The sequence below is a fragment of the Excalfactoria chinensis genome, chromosome 5 (genome assembly GCF_039878825.1).
Source record: "Excalfactoria chinensis isolate bCotChi1 chromosome 5, bCotChi1.hap2, whole genome shotgun sequence".
Lineage (NCBI taxonomy): Eukaryota > Metazoa > Chordata > Aves > Galliformes > Phasianidae > Excalfactoria > Excalfactoria chinensis.
The window spans coordinates 50616594-50644512 of record NC_092829.1 but is presented as its reverse complement, the minus strand read 5'-3'; the positions used below and the strand labels follow the sequence as shown (position 1 = coordinate 50644512).

Sequence of the window (27919 nt, the reverse complement as noted above, 5' to 3'; positions counted from 1 at the left end):
GAGCACAGGTGAGAGTAATTTATCTGTGCTTTCAGCTTGACTCCACCTCCTCTAGACCTCATTTAAGGGCTGACCACCACTAAGGCAGCATCTCTTGGAGATTGTTCTCTGGTGAAGGTTGCTGCAGTATTTCTCTGTGAGGGCATCCATATTGGTGAGTTTTCCTTATAAATAACCTTTTGAATATGTTATTATCTGTGTTACCATCTTTGTATCCTTCCATCTTATAGCAACCATCCTAACTCATGGTAAAGGAACCTCTGCTCAGCTTGTGTCTGATAAGGATCTGGGAAGAGTATCCAAGCTAATAAGTAAGATATGTATCTCCTGAGAGTAGCTTTTGCTGCTTTCCTATATGAGTCCTTGCTCCTTCTGCACTGTGAGCTCTCCAGGGCATGGCCCCTGTTACAGAGTGCCAGCTGCATTATCTGATTGTAGGAGATAATAATTATGAGAAATATGTCAGAACAACAGAAAAGTTCATTTAAAAAAGAAGAAAAACAATTAAAGCTGCCGAGTGACAACCGCATACTTATGTATTGCATCACATACTAGCCCCAGCAGCTTCAGTGCAAACAGCTGAGTAGTTAAGGATGTCCTAAGCCTGGTGAGCTCCATGTGAGGTGTGGATTAGCTCAGCAAGTGTAGGGCACTGTGTTACCGCAGCAGGATGGGAGGTGATGGCCTTAAGCTGCACAAGGGGAGGTTCAGGTTGAATATCTTGAAAAATTTCTGCTGCGAAATAGGGGTGAGGCAGTGGCACAGGATGCCCAGGGAGATGGTGGAGTCACCATCCCTGGAGGTGTTGAAATGTGACACTGAGGGACACAGCTCAGTGGGCATGGTGGGGTTGGGCTGACAAACTAGATGACCTCAGTGGTCTTTTCCAACTCTAATGGTTCTGTGATGCTATGAAACAGATTCTTGCATGGCCCCGCAGGCCCTGAGAGGCAGTGGGAGGCCACCCAAAGGCACCCATCTGCATGCTGCAGGTCACCTCCCACCCCTTCTCCCCCAGCTGCCCGCAGCTCATGGTGAGGCAAGGTGCTTGCAGGTGAGTGGCCTCAGTGGGGCCCTGTGTGTTTCCAAAGCCTCCAGGGTGTCAGCAGGCACCTTGCTTTCCCCAAACCTGTCCAACCCGTCTCTCTCCCAGCATGCTTCCTCCTTAGTGTGTGCATAAAGCTCCTGAGCAGCCAAAATGCAGCAGCCTGTAGTGCTCTCAACCCAGCTCTTGCAGGCTCCCTCCTTGGGTCCCAACAGCGATGGCAGCCCCATGGAAGAACCTAATCCTCACAAGAGGGTTTAGTTGCCTTGATGAAGAGCTCCATAGGAACACAAGGAACATCTTCATTGTGAGGGTGACTGTGAGAGCCCTGGAACAGGCTGCCCATAGAGGTTGTGGGGTCTCCTACACCAGAGATATTCAACACCTGCTTGGATGCTTTCCTTTGCAGCCTGCTGTAGGGAAGCTGCTTTAGCGGGGCTCTGAACTGGGGGATGCACAGGGGTCCCTTCCAGCCAAGGTGTCCAATGCGATTTTATTGTGATTGAAAACACAGAGATAGGCAGATAGATAAGTAATTGATCCAGAATTGGAGACCCGGAGGCAGAAGGTGCGTGGGGGGAGAGGCGGGGCTCACCTGGGAGAAGGGCGGAGCCGGGGGGAGGGATCTCCCGAGAGGCGGGGCCGGGGCGCGGCGGGGCTGCGGCGGCTCTGCGCTGCGGAGCGGGGCCGCGGGAGGAGCGGTGGCAGGTGAGTGTGCGTTGGGGTCCGTTCCCTTCCATTGCGGCCGGTGGAGCTCACGGGGAGCCGCTGGCTGCCCCGTGGCACCGGGCAGTGGTGCGGCCCGTGTCCGCAGCCGGCCGAGCCCCGGGGAGGGCAGCGTGGGCCCTTCTGCTGCAGCTACGGCTGCAACTGCGCCGGGGCCGCCGGCAGCCCCGTGGGGTTTGCGGTACCGCGGGGATGGAGCTGGGAAACGGGGCCGTGCTGCCTCACCTCTGTCTCCCCGCTGCCTCCCCGGCCCAGCGGAGCAGGTGGTGCTGGCCGTGGTCTGCTCCGAAATAAGTTGGGAGCAGTTTCCAAAGCAACTGCAGCTATTTTGGTTGATTTTTCAGCTTGAAGGGGCTGGCTCGGGAAGGCTCTAATCCCATTATTTTGGGGCTGTGGAGTGAAATAAGCGCTCGGCGAGGTCAGCCTCGCGGCGCAGGGAGGCGGGGAGGCCGCGATCTGCTGCTGGGGCCGTGGAAACCGGCGTCTGGGAAAGAGCTGGGGACCTGTGCTCGTAGTGGCAGCGTGTGCTGAACAGCTGGAGCTTCGGGACGGGAGGGTCGGAGTGTGCTTGCTGTCCCCAGCCACCGTGCCACAAGCACAACACGCCAAAAGCCCGCTCCGAGGGGCAGCATTGCAGAGGAACGGCGTCGGGTAAAGCAGCCACTGTGGCTTCGAGGTCTCAGCTGTGCACGTTTGGGGTGTCAGTGCATCCACCGAGAGAAGCAGTGTGTGCGTCTCCCTCTCCTCTAAGGGAAGGAAAGGCAGAGATGGCTCCAGATCCCCCAGCAGGGCGTGGAGAGGGGTTACATTCCTCAGACACGGGGCTAGATAAGCGCTGGGCTCCTCGCTGCATACTTCTGATGCCTTCTGTGAACTCCAGTGGCACTCACAGGTTGTTTTGTAACTTTACTTGGAGCATGCTGCAAGCAGGCAGACCAGCTCTGCCCTGTCACAACGCTTTGCATTGATCACTAAAAGCCCCAAAGGGAGCTTGGGGATGGCACTGCTGGAACAGAACAGGTGCATCGTGATGGCATCATTTGTTGGGATTCCTCATGGATGGGACCCATGTTCAAATCACTGAGTGGCTTAGCAGAAGGGGTGCAAAGAGGAGGGAGGGAGCTTTGTCTGCTGTTCGCTCTGAGCCAGGTCAGGCTCCAGGAGATGCTTGGGCAGGCTCACTGGGCAGGCAGCCGGCCCTGCAAATGCAAAGCAGCGGTGTTAAAGGCATCCTCCAGCTCTCCTTCTTCAAACGTAGTGCTGCAGGATCATGCTCCTTGTATGACAAAAAAAAATGCAGTTTTTTATTTAGTTAGTTAGTTTTAATCTTGGGGAGAGGTTGTGTGCCTTTTATCAGGAGTGGCTGAGTGCAAAGCATCCCCAAGCACTTCTCACCCTGCTTATCTGGTTATGCTGAGGAGGGGGCTGCTGGCTTTTTCCAGTGCAGGAATTTCATCCCACTGGTGCTGACTGGAATGCCAAGAATCCCCCCCACCTCCCTGGCACCGTTATCTGCTGGGAGAGCCTCAGCATTGCGCCTGACCCCTTTGGTATATCTCCCTGCTGCTACCCTGTGCCCCTGAAATAGGTGACATGGTAAGTGAGAAGTTCCCACCAGCAGAAATCTGCTTAAAGCCTTTTTGCAACTTTCTCATTAAAAACATCCCAGAGGATGTTCAGAGCTGAGTCAGAGGAGCATCTTCCCCCCACAAAGTGAGGATGAAGGGCTGGGACAGAATGGGCTGTGCTCCAAAACCCACATCTCCTGGCCAGGGGGTTCGAATCCAATTTTCATCGTTATTTCTTCTCTTTGAGAAGTGTGTTACAGCTATGCTTGGTTGCTTTGGATACCTGCAAGCCCAAGTGAACGTGCTGGGGAATTTGCCAGCCTTGCCCGAGCCTTTTGGCAGCAGGTTGGGGCTAGTGAAAGCAGCTGGAGTGAATCATCTGAGTGTGCTTCTTTTGCTGCTCTTTGAGAGGTAACGTGACCAAAAGAGGTAGTGGTGTAATTACTGAAGATACCAGGGTTACTGCTTGCAGGAGTGTCTGTGCCAAAATGTTTTGGGGACTGGATGTAGAACATCCATGTAGAACATGCCTTCTACCCATTTAGTGGAGACTGGGGTTGTAGTTGCCTTCACTCTTATTGTGCTGCAGAGAGTTGCTGTAAGAACATCTGCCAGAGACCCCACTACCTCACTTCATCCAGGCTTTCATCCTGCCTCCCTGTCCTTTTCTTCCTCTGTGCTGTGGGAGGTGACCCATGTATCCTGCTGTCCCTATCCCCACCGTGCCCACCAGCCATGTCTCTCAGTGCCACATCTGCATGCAAGCTAAGCTAGAAGGAATCCCTCTTAAGGACAGGTTGTTCTGCATCTCAGTTTAAAGGTGTGAGGGACGCCTTCAGTATTAGCCCTTCGTGTGGTTTGTTGGTTTTTTGTTGTGTTTTTTTGTTTTTTTTTTAAGAGCATCTTTTTAAGGGATGTTCCTCTATCTGTTCTGACTTGTTTATGCCCTTGTAAACCTGTGCAGTCAAATTAAGTCATAAGTGTGTCTACATGCAGGGTTTTAAAGAAAGCCCCATTATTGTAGACGACAGCTAACAATTTCACGTCCTTCCATTTTTCGGGTGCCAAGCTCATGAGCTTCTAAAAGCAGCTGATTATCTTGCTTGTTGTTGGTTGGAGTCAGCACTTTCTTGAGGGCTGGGGTGCTTCCAGCTGCCTCAGGGTAGTCATCTAGAATAACTTGTTGCTTCAAAAAAAAAAGAAACCTCTTACCTGAAGACATGGGTGGGTCAGCCCTGAGCTGGAAATGCTGGAGCAGGCAAACGCTGCCTGAATTTGGGATGGTTTCCTCTGCTGCTTCTTAACCTGCACTGAAGCACAGAACCTGCCGGAGCTCTTGATGTTAAGAACCTCATCCCCAAACCTCCTTGTGGCCCTAAGGTGCCTCCTGTGCCTGGGAGGACTGAGGACAGGAAGGGCTCTGGGAGCAGTTCACAAGTTGGAGCGGGTCAGGTGTCTTTGGTGCCTTGGAGTGCATGATAGCACTTCAGGATCAGATTCCCCTATCGTGTACCTACGTGGCTGATGGGTGGAGGAAAGCCCTGGAAGAGCACTTATAGGGTCGCTGGTGGTTTAAAAGATGCCTGCCAGGAATTGCTTCCCCAGCAGGTGAGAGCATGTGTTGGGGAGCTCATTGCTGCTTCTGGATGCTTGCCCGAGGTTTCTGGTGGTGTGCAGGAGTTGGATGAACACCAGAGGTATTTCTAAATAGGAATAAAGACGAGGTGGTTTTGGAGGCTTTGTGGTTACTGTTTTTGCTTTATTGGTTGTTTTTTTGTTTGTTGTTTTTTTTTTTTTTCTCCAGATTCTGACAATGTTTGGAGATGGCAGCATTCTTTTCTGTGAAGAGTCTGATGTGTTTGTGGTGTGAAGGCTGGGATGGATGAGGAGGTGACCTTGTACCTCTCAGTACATTCCCAAGGGAATGGCTTGGAGCTGCATCGAGGGGCTGAGTGTTAGGACAAGGTTCTTCCCCAGAGGGTGGCAGACATGGATTGAAGCTGATAGAGTTCATGGAGCATCTGGACAGTGCTCTCAGACATAGGGTTGGGACTTTAGGTGGTCCTGGCTCCAGCCAGGGGTTGAACTCAATGACCCTGTGGACCCTTCCAGCTTGGGTTGTTCTGTGTTTCTGTGAGACCTGCAGAAAACCAGGCTCAGTTAGTTCCACCCAGCAGCAACGTTTTCTCCTGGAATACACAGTTCAGTCCTTGGTGTTTAGGTTTTTAATGACCTGAGAACATACAGAATTTAGGGTAAAACATTCAGAAGGTTCAGCTTTCAGCAGCAGCCTGAGTCTGTACTGCATGCAGTTTGAACATCCAAACACTTCTGAAAACCCAAGGTTTTTGTTGCAGTTTGCTGCTCAGGACATTGAAGTAGGCCCAGCAACCTTAATTCTCACTGCTTCCATTTGACTTTACAGCACCGTCTTGTTTAAAGAGACTGATTTGTACCTCCTGATGGTTGCCTCCATGCCCAGGCCCTTGCCAACATTTATTTTTGCAGAGCTGTTAACCAAAATATGAATGTGGTTTTGTGGATAGCCCCCTGCGTTTTTGTGCCAGATAAGGGATGGAGTTGCCTGTGAAGATGTGCCTCTATTTTAGTGCTCTGAACAGCTTGTTATCTCTGGGTGGGTTCAGGTTGGGACCGATGGCACCTCTGTCTAATTAATCACATGTTGAGGTGCTGTGAAAGCAGACTTCTAAAATACACAAGTGTCTTATCAAAGGTTTCAACCTGGATTAATTCTGGGCCTTTTGTTTGTTTGACACAGTGTCTGTGAGGGAGAGAGAAAGAAAGGAGTAATTTCAGCTCTCTACAAACGGTCATTAAAGGCCCTTTTTAATCCTACAAAGTTATAAATAAACATCTATGGCAGCGTGCACCTGCATATTCATTACAGCATCCTCGGTGCTCCCTCTGGGGGCCCTGCTGTGTGTCCTTGGCGAGCGGCTGTGCTCCAAAGAGGGAAGGAAACTGCAAGTTACTCTGGAAATGGAAAATAATCTGGAAGGTTATCTATGGTTTTTCATTTGGCAGCTTAATTGCCTTTTCCCCTGTAAAGAGAGTTGGAGTGACAAGAGGATCATTGCTGGCAGCTCTTCTGTTGTGAAGCAGGCTGGGGAGGAAGAAGAGAATAGAGCAATGTTTTGGGGTCATCTGGCTGCTTTGTGTGCCTGCTGGGCAATGTGACCAGCCTGAGCTTTCCTATAACTCTATGGAAATGAAATTCTCTGTTTTCTTTGAGGTGAGATGCAGAGAGCCGCAGGGCAGTCTGTGAATGCTGTCCTTGCAGCTGGTCTGGCTGCATCTCCTCATCTCTGCGCAGGACCATGGCCGTGTTTTAGAGAGAAACCAAAGCTGTAACCTCAGGAGTTTGGTGATGCTGCTCTCAAAATCTCAGGTTTCTCTGACAAAACAAGAAGTGCCCTTGATGGATGTCTCTGCCATGGCTGCCTCTCCCTAATGCTGTCCAGACATGCTGTCGGCGTGCTTGCTCGGTTATCTCCTTCCTCTCTTCACTTTGCACGTGCGGTCACTTCAAACAACACAGGACACCAGGTCACAGGATGGATGCACCACCCACACAGAGAAGTAATCCATTTTAGTGGAGTTAATACGGCAAAATGTTTGGAGCAGACAGTAGAACTGGTCTATTGCCTATCAGAGCTCTGCTGCCTAATAAGGCCTTTTAAATCATACAGCTATTTCTAGAAAGCAGCAGTAGTAGTCTAAGGGGAGCAGCAATAATATCCCCTTAAAAGTTTTTATAGGGTCTGATTCCCACAATCCCTATGTCAGCCCATGGCAAGGAGATAGTTGAGGTAATTCTGAGTGTTTCCAAGGCCAAAGCAGGCTCCTCTGTCTCCAGATTTGCTGCATTCCTCCTGCATCCCATGTCATGATAGATAGAAGCTGTTTTCTGTCTTGAAGAATGGCCTGCATGTAATAACAGGGGTTACATTGTGCTCCTCATCTCACCTGCTGTGGGAAGCAAGCATGATGGAGATGCTGAAGTGCCTGGCAGGTGCATGCTGCAGCTGTGTTGTCTGATAGCCTTCAGGGCCTGGTGTGTACCAGCTGTGCTGAGTGCTCACCAGAATCCTGCTCCTAAGGAAGAATGGAGGTCCATGCTGGATATTAGGAAGGATTTCTTCTCAAAAAGTGGTGGGCACTGGGACAGAGTACCTAGGAGTGTAATTGCCATCTCTGGAGGTGTTTAAGAAGAGGCTGGTGCGATACTTAGGGACATGGTTTAGTGGGCAATATTGGTGGGAGGTGGACAGTTGGATGGGCAGTACCTGCAGGATGAGCATTGCTCATGACAGCTGGAAAGCATGCACCAGATTTTTATATTAAAAGTCAAAGCCCTGGGGGGAGTTCAGCACTGAAAGTTGTTGAAGTCCAGTCATCCAGGCTGATCCAGGTCAGCCTGGATCCAAAAGGTTCCAGACTCATCCTGTGCTGGGAGGTGGATGCCTAAGTGCTTTCCCAGCCTCTCCTCTGAAGGGCTGAGCATCTTGGCAGGCTCATTGCACAACTGAAGATGAGTGTGGAAGTACAAGGTTTGACTTATAGATAAGAGCCTTTCCTCTCTCCTCTCATCTAGATGCTGCTGCTAATTTTTCTTCACTGCCTTAGGAAAAAAACTGCCATGGATTCACTCTTGTCTGCTTTCTCATAGTTGTTCTTCACTCATGTGTCTGAGGTTGATCATAATGATTACAGCAATAGCAGGTGCTGCTCATGTTTCCCTCGGAAACCTTAATCTTTATGGCTGACTTTAACAGCCAGCCTTGCTCTCCTCCCCTCTGAATAGCTACTGTTAGTGCTGTTTAGGAGAAATACGGTGCATTGAGGACAGTCCTTCTTCTAGGCTGCGTGCATGCACATACTCATCCATTGCGCATCCATCTGGCCAGCTTTCAGAGTTTGCAGCAGTTGCGTTGGGTTGTTTTTTTTTCCTCTGTTTGTCTTTTTAAGTTTTAATTTATGAGTTTCCTGTTGGTGCTATGGTCTGTGCTTTGCTCATCAGTAAGGTACTCTGGGGAGCTACGTGACATGTCTTCAGTCTTATCACTGCCCGTGATTATTGACATTGTGACACCGCTCTGCTGGCATCAGGGCAGGATGTGGTTAGCCATTAATTCATCTGCAACTCTAGGATGGGACACCGTGGGACCCAGCCCAGGTGCCCCTGTCACATCCTGCATCAGTGAACTCCATAAGAGGTAGCTGCTTGGATGCTGGTCTTGGCTTGTTTGTTTCTTTTTTTTTCCCCCCTATAAAATCCCAAGCTGCTCTTGAATGCTGTTTGCAAAGCATTTGAGTGGGTTTCGAAGCTCAAAGGCTACAAAGGTGGAGCTGGGATGGGGTGAGGCTCCTTCTGCAGTTTTGGGCACATTGCCAGCCTGCCAGGGCTTGAGCCTCCCTCACTCAAATCACTACCTGAGTATGTGACCCTGGGGACATTTCCCCATCATAAGCAGCCCTTGGGCTTGAGGGTATGCCCCAGTTTTGCTGGTGTGGGCTTGCATATCCCTGTAATTTGCTGGGGGAAAGTGGAGCAGAGCATCCCAGAGCTTCTGTTTTGTTCCTAATGGAAGGTTGCTTGCATGGGGCAGGCAGGATGTTGCTTGTGGCTTTCCGTAAGTGTGCCTTCTTTAAGATCCTAGTGCTGGCACAGGTCTGGTTTGGGGTTCCAGGGCACTTGTGTGGTACTCGGTCTGTGGCTTTGGTCTCAAATGATGTTTTAGCTCTTGAATGCTACAAGTGCCAGATGATTGGGTCTTCCTGGTTAGGGCTCTTCAAGCTTCTTTGCATGCAAAAAGCTCTGGAAATGTGACCATATCTTGTGCAGAAGCTGAGTGCTGGTTCCGTTTTTCACACAGAAAAAGCCACCTGCTATGGGAGCACAACAGAGCTGGGCAGTGTCTGGGGTTTTTCCTGGAGCAGTGTGGGTGCTTTGTGTAATGTGTTTCTCATAGCTTTGGCACACAGGGGACGATGTGGCTGCAGAATGACAAAGGAAGGACAGGATGGAAGTGGCTTTTGGGCTGCCATCATCAGTGACACAGCGAATGCTCTGGTAGGACCTGTTTGTCCCTCCTTGAGCTCCTATGACCTCCACCAGCAGCTCATGGAGTCACAGAGCTAGGGCAGGGCTTTGCTTCATGCTGTCTGTGGCAGTGGGAGCGTTACCAGGGTCCATTGCAGTACCTTTTCCTTCTATTTGTCCTTCTCCGGTGCTGCTCACTTCTACCTTTGTGCAGGTTGCCTTTGTTCAAAGAACTGCCCTGTTCCTGGGGCTCGCCCAGGCCAGACATTTTGTTCAGGGACCTGGCTGATGTTGTTCCCCCTGACCTGCTGACCAGACAAAGAACTGCATTTAGCACTGAACCATATCCGCCACTGTAACTGTCACTTGGACTGTGATAGACATAGCAAGGAAAGCCCAAGAAGAGCTGTGCCATTCCTGCAGTGCTGTATGAAGAGCTGATGATGCTCCTCAAAAAGGACCTGAGGCAGGAGAAAGCTGTCAGTGTCCTGAAGGGGAGCCCAGTTCACAACCCTTCCCTACCCTTTGAGTTTGGGCTGCAGGATGGGCACCATCGCAAGGCTTTGGTCCTCTGTCGACCTCCTGCTTTGGCTTGTGAGCCGCTGTGCTTTCCCTGGTGCCGGTCCTTTCTGCACTTTTGTAATAGGAGGCTTCAGTTCTGCAGGAGGGTTTTAGCAAGTGGTGGCAGTGCTCAAGCAGGCGTTTCTGTCCCAACAGCTCACAGCGGATTTGCACATGGACAAGTATGATCTCTTCAGTGTTCAGGAGCTGGGCTGGTACCTCGGGCAGGGAGGGACCTGGGAAGTGTTACATAGCTACTAGATGTGTCACTGCAGCAGCTGATCACAGTTGGTGAGTCACTGCCAGCACTCAGACATGCAGGATGGCAGCACGTGGCTGCTCCTGTCGCCACTTGCTGTTTACTTGTGTGGTTTTTTTCCTTCTTCTCCTGCTGCTTGAATAGTTTCCTGTGGTGTGGGATCACACACGTGGGTTGCTTCCTACGTGCCTGCCTTTCCCAGCTCTGCACGTTTCCTCCCATCTCAGTCTTCTGGGGCTGGGCTTTGTCCCCAGCCATGGTCACCCCAAAACCACCTGATCACAGCATGGTGTCCTGCCCTATCCGCAGCACAGTACCTGGGTCTCTGAAACGTCCTCTTTGGATTCCCAGTCGTCTGGAAGCTCCCAGCAGTGGTGCAGGATGGCAGCATTTCTGGCTTTTCCTTGTTTGTTTTTTTTTTTCCATTTTTCGTGGCCAGCCCCAGTTCCCTGTTCATCCCAGGGTGCTGAGGACATTCCTGCCTGTCTGCAGACCCTTTGTGGGGGGGGTTGCTTTGAAGCACAGCCTGTCCCCAGGAGCATCCCACCATCCATGCATCATGTGATGCTCAGCAAGTGAAATTGCCAACCAGGCAAAACCCTGCCAGCCTTGTGGGCAGGAGCTGGGCACAGGGCTGCTGTTGGGGTCAACAAGGGAAGAGAAACCCAGGAGGATTTCTTCCATGTTTATCAAGCACAGCAGCCTTAATTACAGGCTGAAAATTACTTGTGCGTGTTTGAATTTAGATCCAGAGGCACTCCTGTGGTGCAAGCACAGATTTCAAAGCCTGTCTGTGCACTTGCCCTGGCACAACTTGCTAGCAGGGCTTCTCCCTGCTGCCAGTGCTTCAGCTCTCCAGTCAGTAAAGCAAACAGAAAACCTGACCCCCAAACAGAAGCTCTGCTAGCAAACACGTTTGCTGCTGCTTTCAAAGGTGATGTTTTCCATGCTGTGTTTAGCACTGCCTGTGTGAGGTCCAGATCTTGATGGCACAGGTCAGCATGCCCTCAGATGCTCTTGTGCTGGATCTTCTCCTGGTCCTTCCCTTCTCACCAATGTGAGGAGCTGTGTCTGTCCCCAGGAACCTGGTAGAACGGTAGCAGCGCTTGTGAAATCTGCTCAATTCCACCTGCTGCTGAGATGTGTTCAGCTCACATCATAAAACACCTCGATTAGCAGGAGGACCAATTGCTTTCCCTTTTTAATTAAGGTAATCCAACTGGACAAGAGGGAATGGCCTTCAGTTGTGACAGGGGAGGTTCAGCTTGGATATTAGGAAGAATAACTGATATGGAAGAGTGGTGAGGCAGTTACACAGGCTGCTCAGGGAGGTAGATGAGTCACTGTCCCTAGAGGTGTTCAGAAGCTGTGGAGATGTGACACTGAGGAACATGGTCAGTGGGCATGGTGGGGGTGGAGTGGGTTTGGACTTGGTGATCTTGGAGGTCTTTTACCAACCTTAATGATTCTCCAATAATCTGAAGCTGGCTTCAAAGTCCAAGCTTTAAAAGCAGCCTCAATCCACGTGAGGGTGAAGCTTTGTTTAAATCTGGACTGAACATTTTCTGAGCTTGGTTTTTTCCAACTTAGATGCAGCAAAAAATAAAGCTGTAGGATCTCGGAGTGTTAATTTAATTATTTTCTTTTTTCATGTCAGCATTTGAAATTCCAACTCCCAGTTAGGAAATTTGTTGAAGAAGTTGTATGAATCATCCATACCATCAATTTAGGACCAAGCACATGGGAAGGGAGCAGAAAATTAGTCACTTTGTTAATCTGCTTCCAATAAAAGTTATTTAGAAATCCATGGAGGGGGGGTGGGGGGAGAGAATAAATAAAAAGGAGAGAAGCTTTTGGGAGTGCTATCACGCATCCATGGCACCACAGCCACCCGCTTGCTTCTCTGCGCTGTTTTGGAGCTCTTCTCTGCTCCTTGGTTTGTGGTCAAATGGGCTATCAGAAAAGGTGTTTCTCACCTACAAATATAGAGGGTGGGAAGCTGTCAGGCCAGACTGGGCCATGGAAGCTTTTATAGCAGCTGTGATAATGCTGCTCTGGAAGAGCAGATTATGTCAGGTGAGTCCTACCTCTATGAAAACAAACCCTTCTGCCTCTGGGTTCTTTCCAAGTCTGGAGAGAACATTCAGGAGGAGTAGAGATTGAGGGACTGGGCCAGGCTGCAGGACATTGGGAAGCTCATTAATAGGGCTTGGAGAAGCAGGGAAGGATGCGGAGCTAACAAAGGGTGAGTGTGGTCAGGGAGAGCTGAGGAACTGTTGTCCTGGATCCAAGGACAAGCTTTGCATTCTTTGTAGCTATAACCTGCTCTCTGTGTTACCACTGTGGGAAATCCAAAGGGTCGCTTTCCCACCACCACAGTCAGGTTGAAGCTGAAACTCCTCCGCAAGAGGCAGAAGGCTGCGTCATGCCGCTCCCTGCTTTTCGGTGCTGTGGGCCAAATGCTGGTAAATGATTGCTGGAGGCTCTTGACCGAGGCGGAGCCAGAGCTCCATTTGCACCCAAACAGGTGCCTCTGCCCCCACAGCACCCCCAGTTGTCCCACAACTGGACCCAGCACTGTTCGTCACCCCTCGCCTCACCAACTGCTGGTATTTTGTGTGGGGAAAGGTGAGTCTATTTCCTTTCACATGATTCAGTCCTCAGCTGGCTGGTTTTGCTTATTTATTTTCAAACTAGCCACTCCTGGCCTATGTTGGGGCTCTGCCACGGGATGGATTTTGCTGGGGAGAAGCCTAGCCATGGGCAGTTCAGTACTTGTGATCAGTGCGTGGCTTTCCAGGACATACCAGCACCCACACTGGTGTTGGTGTGCTGTCCCCCAGCACGGTGGTGACCTTGTGGTGGGTTTTAGGGTGGTGCCCAAGCTCAGTAGCATGGCTGAACTTTGTTCCGTGGCGGGAGTGGGTGCTGGGTTAGCTGGCTGCTCACTGCCAGCCAGGAGCACACAGCAGGTCAAAACCCTGCCTGAAACCAGGCTGGGCTCCACCTGGCAAACACTGTGCTGGGTAGACCTGCTGTGTGCAGGACCCAAAGTCCTTTTGTCACTGCCGGTTTCCCTGTTGGCACTGCCAAGTCAAACATAGGTGAGCTCAGCAGGAAGGTGTGCACGCCCAGGTGACAGTTACGTTCCCATGGGCATTCTGTGACTGCTGGCAATGCAAACGGGGCCAGCTCGTTCTGCAGCAAGTCCCAAAACACCATGAGTAAAATCTGAAAATTAGGGATTGATTACTCTGCCGTGGTTGGTGGGAAGATCTGTGTTGGATCAGCTAAGTGCTCCCTGGGGCATGGATTTGGCTTTTGGGCTTGTTCTTCAATAAGTTGTTCTGTCTTGGCACTGTCAGGTCTCCCATTAGAATAGCATTGTGAAACCATCTTTCTCCAGGCTTCTCCTGGCCTTTGTTGTGTGACAGCTATAATTTCTTGTTACTGAAGGTGGGAGCCTTTCAGCCCTTGCTTTGATTTCTCAAGTATGGGGGGAAAAAAAACACACCAAAAAAGAACAACAAGACCTGTTTTAACCCAAGTTAAAGCTTTCTCCCCTGCTCTGGTATCTGCTCCATCTCCAAACTGACAGCTGTCACAGTGTGTTCACAAACCTTGGGAATGGAAGGAGAGTGACTGATGAGTTGAGTTAGGTTTAAAAGCAGCTAGGGACCCCTTGGAAGGAGCACATGGAAATTACATGTACACCTTCCTCTGCCTAATGTCCTCAGGTCTGGCTCTTCAAGGGTTTACAAAAAAAGCCCCTTAGGGGGAAAAAGGTCATTGAATCATAGAATTACTCAGGTTGGAAAAGACCTTAAAGATCATCAAGTCCAACCGCAGCCTAACCATAGTACCCTAACTCTAACAACCCTCTGCTAAATGCTATCTCTGAGCACCACATCCAAACTTGGCCACCTTCCTGGGGAGCCTATTCCAGTGCTTAACAACCCTTTCTGTAAAGAAGTGTTTCCTAACATCCAACCTGAACTTACCTTGGTGTGACTTGAGGCCATTTCCCCTCGTCCTGTCATCTGTCACCAGTGAGAAGAGACTTGCCCTGCTCTTGGCTGTAAGCACCTTTCAGATACTGGAAGAGAGCAATAAGGTTTCCCCTCAGCCTTCTTTTCCCCAGACTAAACAGCCCCTTCTCCCTCAGCGTCTCTTCATAGGGCTGATTTTCCAAGCCCTTCACAAGCCTTGTTGCCCTTCTCTGGACCTGCTCCAGCACCTCCATGTCCTTTTTGTACTGAGGTACCCAAAACTGAGCACAGTACTCGAGATGAGGCCTCACCAATGCCAAGTACAGGGGCAGGATGACTTCCCTAGTCCTGCTCACCACACCATTCCTGATACAAGCCAGGATGCCATTGGCCTTCTTGGCCACCTGGTCATTTCAAGAGTGTTTAAAATGAGGGTAAACTTTGAGTTCTTTGAATTTGTTTGTTTGTTTATTTATTTATTTACAGAATCATTGAGGGTGGAAAAGACCTCTAAGATCATCTAGGCAACCCATCAATCCATAACTACCATGTCTGGCAAGTCATTCCTTAGGAGCTGCAGTTCTTCCACTGCTGGAAGTTGCAGGAGCTGTCTGTGCCTGTGATAACAGGTGTCAGCACCAGGTGGGTGCTGTGTCAAAAGAGGCGGCCAAGCTCACCATTTAGCAATGCTAAACACGGTCTTGCTGCTCTTAATTTGTGATCATCAATATAATGACATCCTAATGACATTACCAAAGGCTCATTTTCAGTAAAATAGCATTTCTCATGTGCTTCCTCATCCCAACCTGGCTTTGCACAGGGTTTTGCAAACCAAGAGGCTCACTCAGGAAAGACTCAATCCTGCTGGGCATGGAGCTTTGGGTAAGGTAGGTTGGAGGGTTGTTTTGCTTTCAGCAGGTGAACATCAGTATTGTTAACAATAACAACAAAACCCTATGTGTACAGGAGCATGAGCCCTTGTGTCTTCTCTCCTGCAGGGACCCCGTCCTGCAATGCCCCAGGGTGCCTGAGGCCCAGCAGTCACGGGGATGGAGCTGAAGGTCTGGGTGGATGGGATCCAGAGGGTAGTCTGCGGCGTCTCGGAACAAACCACCTGCCAGGAGGTGGTCATCGCCCTGGCACGGGCCATAGGTAAGCAGTAGGCTAATGCAGAGCCATCTCAGCTCCCAGGATCACACTAGACTCCTTGACCTCTGTCACTGCCATGGGTTTATGTCTCCCCACCCCACATCAGAGACTTGCCAAAACAAATAGCTTTACTTTAGATAGATGCAGGTAGTGTGTGGCCAGGGTGCCTGGTTGCTGGTGCTTGCTGCACTCTCACTGTGGTCAATCCTGCCTTCTAGTGGCTCAATTTTTAAGTGCTCTGATCCTAATAGCTTGCAGACTTTGAGCAGAGATGCTCTCCTTCAGATTTAAACCTATGAATCAAAGCCATTCCTCTTGTCCACCTTCATAAAAAACAGCACAGTGCTTTCTCCTCCACCTCCACTCTTGAGGTTGTGTTTTCTTCCAGAAGCAACAAGGCAACACTGGTTGATATCCTCAGCTATTTCTGTGCAGAAGTGCCACTGTGGAGGTACTGAACTTTGCAAACAGACATATCCATCCTGTGGACAGGGGTCGTGCAGATTGGAAAAGAGCACTAAGGTCACGTAGTCCATTTGCCCCTCAGTATTTTTCCTTAGTTTGGTGTCCAGCTTTTGCAGGTGGAGACATCTCTGTGTGCTTCCTGGGAAGAGGGATCACCTGGTGACAGGACTCAGCCCTGGGGAAGTGGGGATATCACCATGGGCTGTGGCTTTCCCTGAGTGCTGTGCTTGTTTTCCACCTGCAGGTCAGACAGGACGCTATGTCTTGGTGCAGAAGCTCCGGGAGAAGGAAAGGCAGCTCCTCCCACTCGAATGCCCCTTGGAGTCGCTGGCCAAGTGTGGGCAGTATGCCAATGATGTGCAGTTCATCTTGAGGCGGACGGGCCCCAGTGTAGCTGAGAGACCATCCTCAGAGGGTGCTCCCCAGGCTCCTGAGAGGACGTTCATCCGGGCCAGCCTGCCCATCAAGCCCCGGGCCCTGAGCACAGACATACCTCGGCCCCGGGAGCCGAGGAAATCAATGACCTTCAACTTGGGCCCTATGGGCTCTGTTGACCCATATGCAAAGAGCCGCTGGAGGCAGCATGCCTGCGAGGGGATGGTCTTGAAGGATGGTGGGCCCAACCAGCTCTCTAAGGAGGAGCTGTTTAAGACAGTGCTGCGGCAGCAGGAGCAGCTGCACTCCTTGGAGGCCCATGGGGACACACTGGAGACAGACCTGCGGCTCTGGGAGCATGGCTTGGCCTCCAGCCAGGAGGATGAGATCCTCTATTTGGAGCACCTGGTGCGGAGGAATGATACGGAGCTGGGCGAGGAGGAGTTTTGGCAGAGCGAGCTACGGCTGGAGAAGGAGTGTGAACGGGAGAGGCAGGAACGGGTGAGGAGCCTGCGGGCCAGCTTGGAAGAGTACACACATAGGATCTATGAGCTAAGTGCCCGCACTGAGGCCCTGCAGAAAGAGATCCAATGGGAAATGGCCGAGAGGGCCAAGAGGGGCAAGGAGGTCCCTGTGCCAAGCCACACGGACCTGGAGGACATGGCTGCCAAAATGAAAAGGGATCTGGAGGCCAAGGTCAAGCAGGGTACGCAGCTGGAGAGCAACCTGGCCAGTGTGGAGAAGGCCCTGGAAGAAGCTGAAAGGAGCCTGCAGGTAGGTACAGTCAGGCTGCCCTACCCTATTGGGTGATGGACTTCCAGGGGGAGGTGGAGAGGGTCTGTACCTAGGAGAAAACAGGCACGGGTCCATCATTTAGCTCTGGGTCCATCTTGGTACCTGTTTAATGACATTATGACCTTCACTCAAAAGGGAACTGGCAGGAGAGCTGCATCCTGCCTGATGAGCATGGGGTTGGCTGTGCAGCAGTCTCCTGGACACTGCTCCCAGGGTGCTTGTAACCTTCCACACACTGTGCAAGCTTGGGGTTGCTGTGTGGCTCCTGTTGTCTTGCAATAAGGAGCAAAGTGCTATGTATGAGGCAGGGCTAGAGCAAGCAGTCCTCAAGCATCTGCTGTATGAGATCGGTGCAGCAAGGCGAACAGCAGAGGTTGGTGGTTGGTCTCTTCACCAGTGGCATTGTCTCTGTGTTTTTGCCTGGAAAAAGGACCGGGATGTTGAGGCATGAGGATTTTGGTGATGCTCCAGGCTTAGCCCCCAGATTGGAGTGGCAGTGGCAGCAGTGTTGGGCTGAAGCCACGGAGATCTGTGGCTTACCCATCCCCAGCCCCACTGGGGCTCTGGTGCTCTGTTGACACCTGCCCTCTTCCCATCCCTTTCAGTGGAGCAAAACAGAAAGCTTCTCCTGTGGTGTTTCCTCAATGCCACAGTGCTTCAAACGACTCATTTTGGGGTGGCTTGTGCCTGCTATCTCCTGCCACCACTATGCTCACACCCTCTTGCAGAGATGTGGGCCTGTCCTCTAATTGCTTACCTTGTCCTTGTTGCCCAAGCATCCCCATGTGGGGTGCAACCCAGGGGTGCATCCCACACGATGTAGAATGATAGAATCACAGAATAATTTGAGTTGGAAGTGATCTTTAGAGATGATCTAGTGCAACTCGCCTGCAATGAACAGGGACACCTACACTAGATTAGGGGCTCAGAGCTCCATCCAGCCTGAACTTGAATATCTCCAGGGATGGGGTATCCACCACCTACCTCTCTGTGCAACCTGTACTGGGGCCTTATTGTAAAGAAATGTTTCCTTTATATCCAACCTAAATGTCCCCTCTTTTAATTTGAAACCATTTCCCCTTGTCCTATCACAACAGACCCTGCTGAAGAGTCTATCCCGAGGCATGGCAGGCTCCAGAGCTGTTTTGGGGGAGGTTGTTTGCAGCAGGTTGCTCAGCACTGTGTGGTTGTTGTTGGCTTGGCTGGCTAAGGTCCCTGTGGTCAGTGGCATGACCTGTGATGGCCTTATCCATGTGGGTTTCTCCATGTCATCCTCAGAACTGGGGAGCAAGACCGAGGTCTCAGGAAGAAGAGCAGAGCAGCATGGGGAGAGTGTGGCTTATCCTGTCCCTGTGTTTTGCAGGCCCAGAACCAAGAGCTGGAGGAGTTAAATAAGGAGCTGAGGCAGTGTAATTTGCAGCAGTTTATTCAGCAGACGGGAGCCACGGTGACTGTCGGGCAGGCCAGGTCTGAGGAGGACGCCCAGCCGGAGCTGAGCCCATGCGAGCTGCCAGCCTGCCGGCGAAACGGAGGTCAGCACGCCGCCTGGGCCACGGCCTGCCCTGTGCCCCCAAACCACTCCTTGTTGGCCTGGCTCCTTCCTCCTCCCTATCGGGGCTGCTTGCAGCAGGATTTGTGGCTGTGTGTGACATAGGCCTTGGGACAGGGCTGGTGACCCTTCTTCTGTAGGCTGGCTCAGGAGTGGGTGTGTAGGGATGGGGAAGAGAGCTCTCTGTGAGCAGAGGAAAAGGGGATCCAGTCTCTTCTCCCAGTGAAGGTGTGCACCCAGAGAGGACAGAGTCCTGGGTGCTCTGGCACGGCACCCTGCCTGAGCCAGGTGTTTTTCCTGTCCCATAGGGTTTTCTCCCACCGGTGCAGATTCGCCACCCAGTACCAGCACCAAGCAGCTCCTCAGCCATCCCCGGACCCTGCCAGAGCCCCTGGTGCCCAGCCTGAACCCCGAGGGTGCGTATGTCCCAGCAGGTCCTCATGCACCGGGGAGGGACTGCAGGGGGGGGAAAGGGTTTTGCTGTGCAAAATGGGGCCGCAGAGAGTGAGCGAGCGTGTGCTGGAAGTGGGAGGCCGGAGCTATTTATAGATGCCATTAGGAGAGCAGCGCTCATACCCTGCCATCCCCCGTGGCCTCCACTCCGCTGTGAGGGAGCGCTGGAGGGAGTGAGGCCATTGGTGTGGCATCCAAAGCAGTCTCCAGTGTTGTTTGGGGCCATCTGCAGCCCTTCGGCCTGTTTTCCTTTCAGCTGCTTTTAAGGCCGCTCACTGCCTCTATCTGTCCCCGTCTCATGGATCCTGTGAACACGATGTCTGTGTGTCTGTCTGCACCGCTCGAGTCCAGGGCTGGGTTTCGTGCTGCAGATGCATGGTGCTTGCCTACGTCACATCTTCTGTGCTGTTTTTCTCTTTGTGAATGCTCACCCGCTGCGATGGGGTCACTTAGTTTATTTTTGTCTGTCTTGCAGTCGTATCAACCAGGCAGAGCATCTGGAGGTAGAAGGGCCCAGCCAGTGGACGATTGGTTGCCTTGCAAGTGTAGCTGTATAAGTAAAACCATATTCTCTCTATATATATTACATTTTTTACTGCTTTATATCACGAATGGATACGGATGGCCAGACAGAGTATTTTTACAGACTGTAAGATAAAACAACAGCCGACCAAACAAAACAACCCTACTTACTCCCATGTGGATGAAATGAACTCTATTTTTTTAAAGTGCTTTCTATATTTAACACAAAGTGGCAGCACCCATGTGCCATGTGGCCTTCTGAGAAGACCTGCTGCATGTTCCGAGAGGTCCTCGCTCCCTTGGCTAGCAGAACAAAGCCGTGGTGGGATGGCTGGTGACATCTCCTGCTTTGGGCTGCTCACAAGGCTCACTCAGGTGAAGCAGGCTTCACAGGAAAACAGCGGGTTTTACAGCACCGTGCTGTGAAGAGGAGCTTGCGCTGGCAAGCGGGGATATGATGTCCTGTGCTAGTAGTGAGGGGAAGACTCGCTCGTCTTGCTCACCCACATCTGATGCTCTCAAGCCACACTGACAGCCAGGAAGTGTACCCCTGAGTGATCGAGTGCCAGTGACCGCCAGCACCCTGCCATCCTCCTTGCACAAGTGCAGTGTGGATCTTCCAGTCGGCAGTCCTGCCCTCCTTGGGCTTGACCCCAGCCAGCTGCTCCCGATGGGCTCTCCCAAAACCCCACAAACCCGTGTTGAGGCAGCAGAGGGATGCCCCAGGTACAGCTGTTCTGCCCATATGTCCGTCCTTGCCATACCCACAAGGGCAGTGTGCCTGCTCTGGAGTGGCTGTCTCAGGAGCATGGAGATGTGCCAGGACTATCAGATGAGTTGGTGGGTTTTAAAAACAGCCATGAGGCACACAGCCTTTTTATGCAACTTTCTGGCCCCCTTTTTTTATGATAAGACCTGCAGTAGAAACCCTGTTCCTATGGTGCTGAGAGGGAGAGAAACAATCACCTGTTCCCTGGGGGGAACAACCTGGAGGGGACAAGCAGGCTTCGAGGGAGCACAGCTGGAGACTGGTTTTTCTGAAGCCCACTTGGTGTTTAAACTTGATTTTAAATCAGCAACATGCCAGCAGGATGAGCCCTTCCCTGAGTGCCTGTGGCTGCAGCATGCAGGACAGAAACACTTTTGGTGACATTTCACTGAATGTTCTGTTTTATTTGTCTGTTTTGGGGGTTTTGGTTGTGTTTTTTTTGTTGTTTTGTTTTTGTTTTTTAACTTGATGGCCAGTAGTTCCTCTGTTTCTGTCCATCTGTCTCCACAGGTCATGTTGTATTTTAATTGTAGCTGGGGAGGGGGCAGTTTGTCCAGGAGGTCCCAGAGCCCTGGCCTCTTTGTTTTCTACATGTCTGCTCCGCTGTATGCAAAAAGAAAATGCGACTTGGATGCTGTGTTCTCTGTAAAACACACTTTCCATGTATGAATGTATCCTGCATACTACGGCATTGTCTGGTTTCAATTTTAAATAAATCTTTTGGAAAGGATTTGTGCAAAGCGAGCATGTGCATGCTGCTGTCTTGGGGCCATCCCTGCTCCAGGTATGTGCTGAGGTCTACGGGCACAGCAGGTGCTCTGTGTGTCCTGTGAAGGCCTCTTTGCTTTGTTCAGTGTCTCACAGGGATTTAAAGCTGTAAGTATTTCATAACCAGATGCTTCTTATGCACATGCTGCTCTTCTTTTTTTCTTTGTTTTTTTGGTTTGGTTTTTTTTTTCTTAACTTTTCTTCCTCCCCTCCCCCCCCTTATATTGCAAAGTGCTTTACAAACAGTGGATGAAGCTCATCTCCACTGAGAAGACAGCCGTCTCTGGGATGAAACATGGCAGCTTTTTAATAATGCACAGCAGCAGCACAGAGCATTTTAGGACAGGAAGAGAAGGAGATGGCACTTGGCTGCAGATATGAGCAGGTAAGGGGGGGGAAACCTCTGGTTCATTTCTCAGCCTCCCCATCCGTTTCAGCATCATGCCTGGCTGGGCATAAGCAGTAATGCCGGCTCTCTCCCCACCAGCATCTCCCTGAGGAAAGCCAGGAGCTGAGCAAAGACTGCTGCTCTCTGGACCTTTTGGATGCACTCGCTCACAGCCCATTCTGGAGGTGCACGGCCTGTTTTGGAGGTGCCCAGCATGTCCGTACCACCACAGTTGGTGTGAGACAGCAGTTGCTGGTGTCCTGTGGGATTTTCCCTGTCCCATGGCAAGGGGCAGTTGTGGGCAAATGAAATATTAACGCTGGAGAGAAAGCTGTTAAGGGCAATGCAGCAAGTGCCTGCTGCTGTCCAGCACTTTGGTTGAGTTATACTTAAGGATTAAGAGTTTGCTTCATTCGGAGACTGCTAGGAGCTGAGTCTCTGGTACTATTGAAGAACAGCAGGGAGATGTGATTTCAGACTTGTCTTCATGGAACCAAGATTTTTTTCTCTCTTCTTATTTTTTTTCTCTTCTTTTTTTTTTCCATGAATCTTTGGAGGTTGGAAATGTATGTTGGGAAAAAATGTATTTAACAATACGTTTGCTTCGTGCAACTGCATGAAGAAGTTTGTTCCCTGTGGTGTGAGAGCAGTGGTTGCTTGCTTCTTGAACTTTTTGCTCCTGTTTTCTGGACTCTTGCTTTTAAAATGAGACTCCGAGAAGAGAATCAGGATGTGCTGGAAGTTGTAAAGAGCATTTCAGTGTGACCTGGGGTAAAACTCGAAACCCTCGATTCAGTTAAACCGCTTGCTTTTGGCACAGCCAAGGGACTGTTCTCCCCACTGGGCAGCCAATGCTCAGGTCATTGGCCTCATGCTCTCCCTGAACTATCCCTTAGATTTTGAGATGTAAGCTGAAGTCCTCAACGCACCCTGAAGCACTGATATCTGTGAGTTTAACAAGTGGCGTCTTTCATTTTTGGGCCCCGTTTGTGGTTTTGCTTTGTGCCAAATAAAGAGAAAAGGTTCAGCGCCGAGGGCACTTCCCACAGCAAAGCGGGGAAAAGACAAAGCCACAGAACAATAATTCAATGGCAGTGGAATCTCTCATTTTCGTCCTGTGTTACCACTTAGCTGTGTTGGGGTTGGTGGTCTCTTATATTTCTAGAGAGCTGACTTTTCGTGGTTTTTGGGTATCCCTGGGGAGAGCACTGTGCCTGTGTGCTATCTCTTGCGTGCTAACACCCATGTGCTAACACCTGTGTTTCAGCCACCACTGAACACACAACCTCGGCCCCTAGAAATGTGCCATGTTGCAGATTTCTTCCTGTTTTTTCCCACAACCTATCACCCAACAGCCACAGAACAGCGAGATTTCACAAGGTAACAAATGGCTAATGGACGAGTTCCACCCTGGACCCCCCCACCTCCCGTCCCTGCTGCGTGGCTCAGCAGCATGACCTAAATTCATCCTGGCACGAGGGGCCCCACATGGCAGGGATGTGGTGATATGCCGTGGCATCTTCTTGGTCCTTGGTCTGGCTGTGGTTTGTCCCACCCTGATGCCACTGGCCTCCACTTAAGGCCGCACGTGTTATTTAACCGATGCCCGTTGCAGCGCTCTGCCTTTCTGCTTTTATCTGTTCTAAAGGCTGTGTCAATAATACATTTCTGCCATTGAATATTTTATTGATGATTTGACTTTTCACTGCTTGCAATTCCCATTTCAAGGCTGCATGATTGTTCCTAATTAAAATTTTATGCCCTGGGAGAAGCCTTCTTGCTACAGTGGAGATGATGCTGTCCTTTTCTAGGCCACTACAGAGCGGTAGGAAGGAATTACTCATTGTCATGAGATTAAAACAAAGCAAATAAATTATTTTTCTTTTAAAAAAATAATCTGAAAGCCCAGCATACGGCTCTTAGCGGAGAGCAAAGATGTGGCCAGCAGGCAAGGCAGCACTCCAGCACACAGTGGAGCTGGAGGATGCTGTGCCGGGGCCAGCAGGGAGCTGTGTCCCCACAGCCCTGGGGCACCATGCATGGCAGGACAGTGGGAAGGACTCCTTCCTTCCCCAGGTGGGATGGTCCTCCCTGCCAGCTCTTCAGCACCTAAAAATTGTGAGGCAGAGAGTGTTTGTGTAGTGCGCAGTGGCAGTGTCCTTCTTTTTGTGTTTGCTGAGAGATGCAAGGTACCTGCAGGCTCTGTCAGCACAAGGCACTGTGCGGGAGAGGAATTCAGCCACAGGCTGAATGTCAGTTGTGTCCTTGTGCTCCCGTGCCTCTTCTGAAGCTGCTCAGTTGAGGTGCTGGGCACCGTGTGTCTGGCAAACCTTGGTTATTTATTTTTTCTATTGCATGACAAAAGACACTCCCATCCACCTCAGGGTGTCTGCTTGCAACACCAGCCATCCTCCTCCTAGGCAGGGTTTGGGTTAGTAGCCACACTAGGGTGGCTTTTCAGGCACAGGGTTTGAATTCAGGGTGCCCAGGGGCATCCTTGAGGGTCCTCTCTGACTCAGGACATCTTGTGATTCTCAAGGGCACTGCCAGTGTGGGGACCTGAACCACCCCTACTAGCAATTGGTGCCTGTACGTGTTCCCCAGGGTTTGTTTTGAAATTCAGCTCGAATACTAGAAGTATTTGTGTTTCCTCCCAGCCCTTGGATTTGACAAGCAGCTTTCAAAGCATGCATTTTGGAACCAGTTACGTAAGGAAAGGTGTGAATGACTGGAGGATAAAACACACGTTAGTTTTGCTCTGACTGATGCACAGATGCTCTGCTTACTGCTTCTGGGTGCAGAGATCCTACAATACCAGTCTCCAGCAGCCAGAGAAGAATGCTTAGAGCTGGCACATGTGCACGTCCCTGTGTCTGTGTACTGAGTGGTGTCTGCTCTCACAATTTTCCTCTTTATGTCTCTAAGTGAAGACAGAGGACATTCTACCTTGTGCTGGAAAAAGAAGAAGAAGCACAAGAGGAGGTCGGGAGATGTTCTTGTTTATGGATGAGCTACTTTCTTTCCCAACGGAAGCTCCTGCCAGCAGATTTTTTTTTTTTAAGATGTCTTATATAAGTCTCTGCTTACATTTAACTGACTGACTTCCTCTTACTCTTAAACAATTTATGTACTCCTTCTCCTTCTGTTCCTGACAGGCCCACTTGCTCCTCGCTGAGACTTGCTTGCAGCTTTAGGATTTGCCACTGGCACGCTACTGACAGAACATGATATGCTCTTCCCAGTGCGGTGCACGACAGGTTCCACCTGCTCCCTCTGCAAAGCGTTAAAATAGAAGAATAATATCTCTGAGGTGCACAGAGAGTCAACACAGAGACCCACCTTTCAGCATCCCCCCCCTGTAAGGCACACCTCTGCCTCTCCCCAGAATCTTACAGCATCCATCCTCAGCGAGAGCATTAAAGCTTTGAGCTCCTGGATGCTCTTGTTACCAGGCTAAGTATCACCTTACAAATCTGGTTATCAGCTACTGAAAAAAACTGAATGCTTAATTGAAGGGGCGATCTTAGACCTAGTGTATTTTCTCATTATCCAGGAGCTCTCATTGGATCAGCCCCAGCTGCACAGGTTTTGTATTTAGAAAGGGCTTCTGTGCTAGGGCAGGCGGTGAAGGCATTGCTATGGGAGTGGTGGGGAGTTGGGCTCGAGGGACAGCCAGGTCCCCATGACAGACACCTCCCACTCTCTTTTTCAAGTCCACCTTCTCTTGCTCTAGAGGCAAAATGAGACATGGGAAGCACTCAGCATGCAGTACGCATCAGCCATGCCTGAGCAGGCACAGCTTCCTCTTTACCAAAGGCCACCTTAAGGACCTGCTTCACAATGTGCCAAGCCCCAGGTTAGAGTAATGAGCATCCAGACACTGGTTTTGCACCGTTTATTGAACACTTCAGGTGACAGCACAGTACTTTAGTTTTGAATCATGCCAAAAGAATGTTAAAAACAGGAATTCAGTGATACGTTTCCCCCACTTACTGGGAGGGAAGCACAAAAAAAAAGAAAGGAAACGCAAACAAACTTCATTCAATCCCTTGCCTTTGCTTACTGGAGCCGAACAGGATGGTCGGTGGAGGGAAGGTAGAGGGAAGTCACAAGTTTTCATACCGAGTGCTGCTTGATGGGAAGCAGGACCAACTTTATCAGAGTGACCGGCAGAGCCATTTCTGCCAGTGGGATCCCCAGCAGCTGGGCACCGAGCTACAGAACAAGTGTAAAAGCAGCTTTGGTAAATTCAGGCAGCTTTCTGGTGTGCAGGAGCAACCTTGACTCGCTTGCTCTGCACAAGGCATGCAAAGCATGCCTCCTTCCTGCATTTTCCTTCCTGATGAGCAGATAGCTCCTCCAGGACCTGGCAAGAGAAATGTCAGAGGAGTACAGGCAGGGGAAATGGGGGCAGGTAGCACTTCTGTGTGGGAGACTTGGGTCTGCAAGAAGGATGTTGTGCTGCCTTTCTGTACGGTTAAGCGCTTACTGACAGCACTGCTGCAACAGACCAGGGTTACATGCAAGCAACACAGCCACAACAGAGACTACCCAGGCCCTTCTGGAAAGCTCAGAGGGCACTGCCTGCTTGCAATTAGTTTAAGCGGGAGATGAAGCCATGCCATAACCTAACAGGACACTTTCCAACCACCCGGCTTCTTTATGGGTTCAAAATCGAAAGAGAACTTTGCTCGAGCAGCAATTTGCCTCGTCACTTCCTCCACTCCCAGCGACAGCTGTGCTGCCTGGTGAGCAGCCCCTGTGCTGTGCTCCTCAGCTGTGTGGCACCACGGTGACAGAGGGACAGGCAGCCCCGCGGGTGGGAGCAGGAAAGAGCGAGCAAAGGTGCGGGGTGCGATGGGAAGCAAACAGCAAAGAAGGAAAGCAAAGCTCGTTGCTGCTTCTCATTTAACAGATTACAGAGTCTCTCTTTAAAGGTGACTCATCCAGGGCAATACCAGGCATGGTTTCTTCTATTAACACACCCTTGGCAATAGCAGTTCAGTTAGTCACTCACTGGGTATCAAGACGTCACCAGCTGGGATAAAGCATCCCTTTAACTTGGTACGGTGTCCGTAAGCATTTACTGACTTCGGAAGCGGACTGGGCCAGAAAGAGGAGATCCATCCCTCCTTGGCCCGCTGCCGCCCACGCCATGCGGCTCTGCCCTACCAGCATCCCACCTCTCGCTCACGGGGCGATGGCAAGCCAGCAGACGGACAGACGGACGGACAGACGGACGGGTGGGAATTCCTCGGCGTGTCTCTGCACCTCGTGTCCCGCTCGGGGCGAGAGGCGTCATGCGGACGAGGCGACGTGAGGCGGCCGCACAGCGATGTCCGAGGAGCAGGTTAGCCGCTGTCACACGCACAGTGGAGTCGCCGAGAGCACAATGTGCGTTAGTCAGTGGCTCACCTGCTCCTGGAGGGTGACGGGGCGGCGGGGCCCACCTGCGGCACGGAGACACCGCTCAGCGCGGAGCGCGGGGCGAGACGCGACGCCGCCCGGGATCGGCGGCGGGTCACCCCCCCCGGGGTCGGCCCGCTTCTCGCGGGGGGCGGCTCTCCTCGCGCCCTCCCCACCGGCCCGGCCTCGTCCCGTCCCGTCGCTCACCTGCGCCCCGCGGCCGCGCAGCTCCACGCTCCCCACGGCCGCCGCCGCCGCCGCCAACTTCTCCTTCTGCCCCGGCCCGGCCCACGCCGCGCGCCGCGGCCCCTCACCCCGCCCCTCTCCGCGTCCGCCAATCGCCGCTCCGCCCGCCCGCCCGCCGGCCACGCCCCCAAACCGCACCGCCCAATGGCGAGTCAGGCCCCGCCCCCCGGAGCCGTCCCCCCCCGTCGCCCCCCTCTCGGCGGTGACAGCGGCGGGCGCGGCGCGTTCGCTTCTGCACGTCCGTGCTGCGGGGAGGAACCATTTGTACCTGTTGAACCGCCCGCCCCGCTCACCCCGCCCCGCCGGGCCCCGCTTCCCCTTTCCCTCCCCGCCTCGCCTCACGCCGGCCCCGCGAGCAGCCCCTCCTCAGCCCGCGGGGAGCCCCCTTCTCCCCCTCCCCGATCGCCCCCCCCCCCCCTCCCTGCCCCTCCGGCCCCCGCCCGGCCATGGTACGCTCCGCGGGGCCGGGCCATCAGGGCAGTGTCGGGGCGCACGTAGGCGGTGCGCGGGGGGGTGGGGGGGAACCGTTGGCCACGCGTTCTGCCCGCCCCCCCCCCCCCCCCCCCCCCCCTTTCTCCCCAAGGTAAAAGCTCTCAGTGCCATCCTGCACCCAACAACGCTTGAAGCTACTCCTGTGCCCACTGCACATCTTCACTCCAGGGTTCATCAGTCACTTGCAAGATGTAAAAGCAAAGCCTCACTCTCCGGTAGCTGCTGACAGAGGATCGCTGGCTGCAGTCCTGTACCCGGCCTCCCTGTGTTTTTTACTGGAGCATCACTAGTTACTCTGCTCTCCAGTCCATTGCTGGTGGGGGAGGACAA

General features: G+C 51.8%; 1 protein-coding gene across 6 annotated transcripts; it reads left to right on the top strand.

Annotated features, from left to right (window-relative positions):
• The first annotated feature begins 87 nt into the window (after nt 1-87).
• On the top strand, nt 88-23422 carry RASSF7 (Ras association domain family member 7). 6 transcript variants are annotated; one of them, XR_011903677.1, is made up of 8 exons: nt 1667-1753; nt 15211-15364; nt 16071-16975; nt 18360-18528; nt 18854-18961; nt 19474-20666; nt 21290-21442; nt 21545-23422. XR_011903677.1 is itself a non-coding variant. In XM_072337533.1 (8 exons), the coding sequence occupies exons 3-7, from the start codon at nt 15262-15264 to the stop codon at nt 21436-21438; spliced, it is 1434 nt and encodes a 477-aa protein (XP_072193634.1). In that variant the 5' UTR covers nt 1688-1753; nt 14699-14854; nt 15211-15261; the 3' UTR covers nt 21439-21442; nt 21545-23399. The 6 variants fall into 6 exon arrangements, 4 of the variants coding, with proteins under 4 accessions (XP_072193635.1, XP_072193632.1, XP_072193636.1 ...); XM_072337533.1 differs by lacking the exon at nt 19474-20666 and adding an exon at nt 14699-14854 and having other exon boundaries at nt 1688-1753; nt 21545-23399; XM_072337534.1 differs by lacking the exons at nt 1667-1753; nt 19474-20666 and adding an exon at nt 88-154 and having other exon boundaries at nt 21545-23399.
• Nucleotides 23423-27919: the final 4497 nt, after the last annotated feature.